Source organism: Bombina bombina, chromosome 7 (genome assembly GCF_027579735.1).
Source record: "Bombina bombina isolate aBomBom1 chromosome 7, aBomBom1.pri, whole genome shotgun sequence".
In the NCBI taxonomy this organism is placed as follows: Eukaryota; Metazoa; Chordata; class Amphibia; order Anura; family Bombinatoridae; genus Bombina; species Bombina bombina.
In genome coordinates this window covers 188,138,108-188,146,223 of record NC_069505.1, presented here as the reverse complement: position 1 = coordinate 188,146,223, position 8,116 = coordinate 188,138,108, and the positions used below count along the sequence as shown (strand labels likewise).

The 8,116-nt window shown below is 37.5% G+C and overlaps 1 protein-coding gene across 2 annotated transcripts in view; it reads left to right on the top strand.

Moving 5' to 3' along the window:
• The first annotated feature begins 4,078 nt into the window (after positions 1 to 4,078).
• The window catches only part of TH (tyrosine hydroxylase), a 120,060-nt gene continuing 116,022 nt past the window's right edge, over positions 4,079 to 8,116 (top strand). For both annotated transcript variants that reach the window (XM_053688926.1, XM_053688925.1), the window contains exon 1: positions 4,079 to 4,175. In XM_053688926.1, the coding sequence (XP_053544901.1) occupies positions 4,083 to 4,175 (93 nt within the window). In that variant the 5' untranslated portion in view covers positions 4,079 to 4,082. The remainder of the gene's footprint in view (positions 4,176 to 8,116) is intronic.

Genomic DNA, 8,116 nt, shown 5'->3' with positions numbered 1-8,116 from the left:
TTTTTTTTTTTTTAGATGATTACAATCTAAATCTAATCAGCCGCTAAAACCCCACAGCTTTGAATGGGTTTTCAATAGAGAAGTTTCAGAAAACTTGTTTTCAGTTAAGTACTTTTTATTGGTATCGACACTGGGAATCAAACCGAAACTGACATATACAATGGCCTTTTCACACAGTAGTTTAGAAATAAAAATTAGTTAAACAGAACAGTGCGCCAAAAAAAAAATATTAATGTTAATCACAGAAATATATTAATATAACCAATGATGTATTGGTATGCAGGATTATTGTCATACAACCTGCATATAATGCTTGTGACAGTGCTAAGCAATAACTATTAAAATGATAGTTTGCAAGAATACTATTCATACAACTTGCATAGGGACATAACTGAAGTGATTTGTATTGAAAAAACAACACACAAATGTCCCCACAAAGTGTTCCAAAGAGTATTTGGAACACAGTAGTTTAACCCTATGAGATGAATAGTGCTTTAATGAATCAATACCATTTTTGTAACTACACTTCTAAAAGTCCATCTGTGGCTGTTTCAGAGACTCTTACACAAGTGCCACATAATAGAATTATTCTAAATGTTCTCAGAATACTTGCAAAGATGTCAAAAATATCAGCTTGGGACATTACCAAGTGCCTTTAGGTGTCAAATTCAATAAGTATAAAATGGTCTCAAAAACCTGCTGAAAACTATCAAGAAAATGTATTGCACAAATGAAAATGTGTTCTCATTTTGAAATGAAAAGTGCCCTTTTTTAACTAAAAATCAACCGAACAAAATTGCAGATAAATTGTTATTGAAACCTAGGTCCCCATTGATAAAGCCGCTAGAAAGTAGTGGTCTTATCATTAATGGTTCTTTACTTCTGCACCATCTTGTGTGAGGCATATTTGTTCAGGGATGATTGACCAGTGCTGGTCTCATGAGTTTTGTTGTGCAAGAGCAGCAGAAAAGGCTGCACAGGCATTTGCAGCAGATGCCACCTTGGTGGACAGGCTCCCTATCTGGAAACTTTGAGAGAAATATGAAAATGCAAAAGTGCATTAGTGCATTTTATTGATGTCTTTCATTCTGTTTTGTTTATTTTGGATTGAACGGTGTATTGCTTGACATAGAATTAGACAGAATTAGACAGTCTTATTTGTGTCATTTTTAATTTTACTGGGAGATATTTTAAGAGCATTGGGATTTGAGCAAATTCATAGGGATTTTATTTAACACTGGAGACATTTGTGAACACAAAAAGATCTACAATTCCGGCAAGTTGCCATATGTGCCCACAGCCAGTCTAGAGCTAAGGTAGGGATAATCTGCATGAACACATATGGAGGCCAGTGGTAAGTGCCAGAGGAAATGGTGCCTTTGGTGCTTTTAACAACAACAAAAAATGAACCAATTGTAAGAGGTAATTCATGTATAAGGTGCATAATTAGAAAGAGAAAGTCCTTTTATAAAGGGACATGAAAGTCAAAATTAATCATCATGGGTCAGAGAGACTTTTCAATTTACGTCTGCTGTCAATGTTTTTTTTGTTGAAATGAATACTTAGGTAGACTCAGGAGCAGTAATGCACTGCTGCAAGCTAGCTGCTAATTTGGTGACTTCACACATATGTCTCTTGTCTTTGGCTCATCAGATGTGCTCAGCTAGCTCCCAGAAGTGCATTGCCGCTATGGAGATGACTTTTTTGCAGGGATTAAACACATAGGGCTAGATTATGAGTGGCACGCTAACTGCTGTGCACGTAGGAGCAAATGTATTATGAGTTTAAAGTAAATGTGAAAAAAGGGACCTTCCCACTGAGCAAAAGTGTGATATGTGGTGGGCAGGAGCAAGTATGGGGTCTGGGTTTAACAAATGGCAAAACATAACACACATGAAGTTTTATTTTAAAACGTATAAACACCCTGATAACTGACTTTCGTTAGTAGGGGGATGCTTTCTGACTGCCTAGGTAACCACCAAGCCTCCTCCCCCAGTCTGCAACCGGTAAAGTGTGCAGACTTTGCTTGAAGCAACCGTTTTAACTGACAGCAGAATCCTAACAAATTAAAGCTGCTACTTTTTTTTTTGTACAGTGTTTTTCTTATGTTTGTACACGATACTCCCGAGGTTTAGCAGGTTTTTAGTGCTCTGTGTAAAAACAAAAAGGCATTTAGAGCAGTATAAAAATCCCTCAAAAACTTTAGCTCTGTATACAACTTTTAAATAATTTACTGTTTACTGAACGGTTCAGAGACCACTACAGATCACTCTGCAAAAAATCTAACTATTCAGCTGAGCAGACAGCAGATACATTGCCCTGGCTGCTGCTGCTGTGCCGGCACCCTCCCCAACCCCGCACTGCCCCTCAACCCGCACCACCGCCCCCCCCCCCCCCCGCTACACACAGTGATCTGACTTTTTTCTACTTTTAGTTGTAGCAACGGTTTGATATCAGCCTGCCCCCTCACCCTCCTGTCTGGATAGTAAGACTGCCTCTCTAACATGCAGGATTAGAAGTAGCGAGATTGCGCTATTTCTGCATGCCCCACCAGTGGGGTAGTGCAGAAATAGATGGGCAGAGGTACCGATGCAGACACTCTGTGACCCTCTCTGCATCGGGCAGCGGTGGGGCCGATCATTGGTGGCGTGGGAGGGTTAGGAGGGTGGGCAGTCCATCGTTGGAGGGGGGGCAGGACCACTACGCTACAGAAAAAAAATGTTTAGAGCGGTAGTCAGTGGGAAGGAGGGAGGGGGGAGGAGGCTCTTCAGACTCGCCAGAAACAGCAGTTATGAAGCAGCGGTCTAAAGACAGCTGCTCCATAACCCTGTCCGCCTGCTCTGAGCAAGCGGACAGACATCGGTGGAATTCAACCCGATCGAGTATGATTGGGTTGATTGACACTCCCCTGCTGGCGGCCGATTGGCCGCAAGTCTGCAGGGGGCGGCATTGCACCAGCAGCTCTTATGAGCTGCTGGTGCAATGCTGAATACGAAGAGCGTATTGCTCTCCGCATTCAGCGATGTCTGTTGGACCTGATCCGCACTGTCGGATCAGGTCCGACAGACATTTGATAAATATGCCTCTATGGATGAATACGTTAACGCGATACTAACTTTGGCTTTGTACGTGCATTGGACTAGCACTTGAGCGAACACTTTTTACTTTAAATTTGTAATACGAGCGCTATCCGACGCGTGCAAAAAACCTACTTCTAGCTGAGTGAGCGAGCGTGAGTGATAACCAATAAATAGCGCTCCACCCATAATCTAGCCCATACCTAATATGCAAGAGATAGTGAATATTCTAACATATTTCTTGCATTCGCATTTTGCAATTTTATTTCCTTTACAACTAAAGCAGATGTGGGCCGGTGCATTAGGAAAAGAATATAATTTCTCACTGGACAGTTCTTTAATATACAATGTGGTGATAACAACAATCCTTCTGTATAACTGTAGAGCATTCAGCCTCAGCAACAGTCTACTAGAGTCACTAAGAATTCAGTTATCCGTTAATAAAAAGATACAAATATGGCTAAACTTGTACTAATATTCTGACAAATTGCATTTAAATAACTGATTCTAATACCACCATTTCCAGTTTAGTGAAGGGATATTTGCTTTTCTGCTATAAGAGAGGGACTACAGGCAGATCATTATCTGTATATAATGTATTTCAATCACTCCCAAGCGCACAGGAATATCAAGCAGAGTGTTTATAGCTAGCAGACCTATAATTTTGATGTTTTCTATACTGTTACAAGCCACAGCACAGTTGAATATTAAATCTCTGTATCTAATTGCTCTTAGGAATCGACTTGTGTATTTGTTGTTTTGACTTTTAAGTTGCTATTAATAAACAGTTTATTTAATGTCTCACTACGTCACATTTAGGCTGCTGTTTTACTGATGCACATTTGGTTTAGTAGCTATAGATATGTGAGGAGCTCCAGTGTCCAGCCCCTTCCCTTAGGCTGAGTGCTGGGGTTGGGGGTGTGAAGGGTTAGCTGAGACGTCAGACCTGCCCTATAAAAGCCCCAAGCTGGGAGCAGGTGCACACAACACAAGTCCTAAAGAGTAATGATGCCGACCCCAAATATCTCCGCAGCAGCAGGGAGAAGCTTCAGAAGGGCAGTGTCTGAGCTGGACCCCAAGCAAGCAGAAGCCATTCTGGTAAGATGACGAGTAGAAAGTGCAAGCTCTTGTGCCCTAGATTTCTACTGCACCCTCTGTTAGCAGGAAAGGATTTAAATGCTATATATATATATATATATTATATATATATATATATATATATATATATATATATATATATATATATAATTTTATTTATTATATTATTTTTTAGTTATTTATTATTATTATTATTTTATTTTTTTAAGATGGGCAGCTAAAGTTTGCTGGACTGGTCAATGTTAAACCCTGTTTGAAATTATATGTATATATATATATATATATATATATATATATATATATATATATATATATATATATATATATATATATATATATATATATATATATATATATATATATATCTATCTATCTATATATATATATATATATATATATATATATATATCTATATATATATATATATATATATATCTATATATATACACATATACACCCACATACTCATCTTTAGAGTATAAATAATGCTACTTAAATATGAACTACTCACCATTAAAATGTTATTGCAACTAGGCACTCAGTAGTCACCACAAGATCTGTAGGGCAGAGTGCCTTGTTGCCATAGCCTTTCTTTATGATTCCGATAAAGGGTTATAGGTCAGGTTGTATTAGCAAAATAATAATCAAAAACCGATTAATGTCAAGTTATAAGAGTGACAGAATGGATTAGAGGAATCAGTTACTGGATGAGAATGTGACTGGAGCTATTTTCGCCCAAAGCCTTATACCTGGTAGCAGACAGGATAAAGCACAGTTAGAAGACCCTTGTCAGGGCTACCGTACTGAATCATATGATGTCCTCTGCACACTGATAACTTCAACCTGAAGACCTGCAGTTTATTAAATGAATTTATTTCCCAAACAACTGTGCTTTAGCAGTGAAATTGTTTTATTTACTGTATTTAATATTTTACTTAGATGTACAAACCTCTGTATGATGTCTGTGTGTTGTTTTTACTGCATGACTAATAGGACTGATCAAAAGTGTAAACCTTAAAGGAACAGTACTTAAAGTTTTTCTGTAGGCTTGAAATAACATACTACATAAACATGAACATTTTAAATACATTAACACCTTGTTTGTTGCACTTATCTTCAGGAGCCAAACTTCACCCACCCCATGCCAATTTAGGGTAGCAAATCTGGACTTGTTGCTATAGAAGACACAGCTAGTTATTTTGTTAGAAAATGTCGATTTCTTCACAGTTTTATACCTTATCATCTGTGTCAGTTAGGGACGGATGTGTTGCAGGGTTAGTCTTGTGATGTCTGCAGTGTGCACTTCCTTATCTTATCACCTTTGCTGAAGTCACTTAGGAACAGATATGTAGCAGGGTTAGGTTTGTGATGTCTGCAGTGTGCACTTCCTTATATTATCACCTCTGCTGAAGTCAGTTAGTGACAGATATGTAGCAGGATAAGGCTTGTGATGTCTGTAGTTTGCACTTCCTTACCTTATCACCTCTGCTGAAGCCAGCTAGGGACAGATATGTAGCAGGGTTAGGCTTGTGATGCCTGCATTGTACACGCCCTATTCTCAGAATTGAGAAACACACAACTTTAAGATTTAAATTACCAGAAAAAGGGCAAAATGAGCAATGAGAATGTATTGCAAAGGTTTTTTTTTTACCTACTCATAAATTAATATTTTATATTACAATCTCAAAGTGCTACTGTGGGTGTGTGTAGAGCACCTACCTTAACGGAGGCTGAGGTTATGAACTAAGTGGTTACTATTCTTCTACAATCGTACAAATATATTTTAAGTACATATTATACATAAATAATAAAATATATTAAAAACAATATATTGAAAACAATCTGCTAAAATCAGCATGGATCCATGCACCCTAACAGTACATTGTAAAACATCAGCCTAAAATAATTACTTTTCTAATATCAACAAAAAAACTTAAAAACAATAATAATAGCAGGGTTTTTGATGTACTTTTAAAGACGATGCTATTACAGACACCGTATGATGAACAATGTTAGTGATAGCAATGTCTGTTTATATGTGCAATAGTCTCTGACCTAGAGTATTGAAATCCAAGAATAATCCCACAATGGGGATCTGATAATGTCCAGTGCAGAGGGTGACATTGGTTTATATTTTGACCAGGTTCTATTCCTGTTACTCCAAAAGGTATTTAAGAGTTACTCCAAAAGTATTAAAGAGTGTTCAAAATAAGTGAGCAAAAAGTCAGTTTGTGGTAGAAAAAATAAAAAAATCTACTACAGTGCACCTAGTTATGGCTGCAGTTCACAAATAGTGCATGTAAACTGCTGGGGAAAATGTCAATCTGTGAAAAAGACAAATGTAAAAAGTAATATTATAAAAATATAAGAAAAAATGATACGTGGAGCAAAAACACAAAAATACAATAGCAAAATAAACTTGAACAGTGAAAAACATTCCTCAAAAAGTAAAAAAGTGAAAAAGTTATACTAAGTGCTTTTAACACCAATGGCTGTGTTAAGATAGTGTAGACTAAATTGTAATCCCTGTGATGAGGATGTCCCTTCTTAGTGGTGAAAAGATGTCTGTGTCATCCTTCTGTGGAAAATAGATCTGATAGTGTAGAACCTTTTTTTTCAAATTTAGATATATGGAATAAGGCTTACCAATTCTGTGTCAGTCAACGTGTCTTGGCCCTTCCTCTGGCCTTTATCAAAACTCCTTGATAAAGGCCAGAGGAAGGACTGAAACGCGGTCAAAATATAAACCAACGTCACCCCCTGCACTGGACATTATCAGATCCCCATTGTGGGATTATCCATGATATCAATACTCTAGTTCAGAGACTATTGCACATATAAACAGACATTGCTATCACTAACATTGTTCATCATACGGTGTCTGTAATAGCATTGTCTTTAAAAGTACTTCAAAAAGCCTGCTATTATTGTTTTTAAGGTTTTTTTTTTATATTAGATAAGTAATTATTTTAGGCTGGTGTTTTACAATGTACTGTTAGGGTGCATGGACCCATGCTGATCTTAGCAGATTGTTTCTAATATATATTTTATTATTTATGTATAATATGTACTTACAATAAATTTGTATGATTGTAGAAGAATAGTAACCACTTAGTTCATAACCTCAGCCTCCGTTAAGGTAGGTGCTCTACACACACCCACATACTACCAGATTCATTTTTTGGCAGCTAAGTGCCAACTGTATAGAGCGACAGATTTATTGCCTCAGCGCTAGGTTAATATATTCAAAGTGCTACTGTCCCTCTGAGGCTTTGATCCGGTTATGTCAGGGTACTGGGGAGAACTATGAGCCCTATTCATATTACTGTAGCCCCCAAACCTCACATGAGCCAGCTGCCCTGCATGTTGCAGCCAGTGCCTTTTTATATACCCACTGCTGAGCAAGGTGAGAGGTAAATGGGGGATTAACAAACATATTCTGATTTAAAACCGCCCCTGGCTTTGGTAGTTCTGGACCTCAGCTCTTAAATGAAAAAAAAAATCAACCACTATGGACACAGCAATCTGGTCTCTATTCCCTTTTACTTATTTAGCAACCTGATCTCTTTTTCTGTCACTCAGGTCTTCTTATACATTGTCCTCATGTTCAGCATTTATCAGACTTCCTGACTCTCATGTCACCCCTTTAAGTGATTCTGGCATAGATCACTAATCTCACCTGTTCTTATAATATTCTACATGATCCATTTAGTAAATAATTCAGTGATCTCTAAGCTTTAGTTTATTGACCACACAGATAGTGGCTGGAGAGGCTAGAGAGAAAGGAGAAGTTAAAGAGGTTGTTAGTGAATTTAACCCTTTAAGTAACGCTTGATGAGATTCTCAGCTTCTTTATTACTCTGATTACAAACCCACATCTCTCTACTGTTAATTTAATATTTTACAACAGCAACAGTTTATTATATAAACTCACTTGCAAC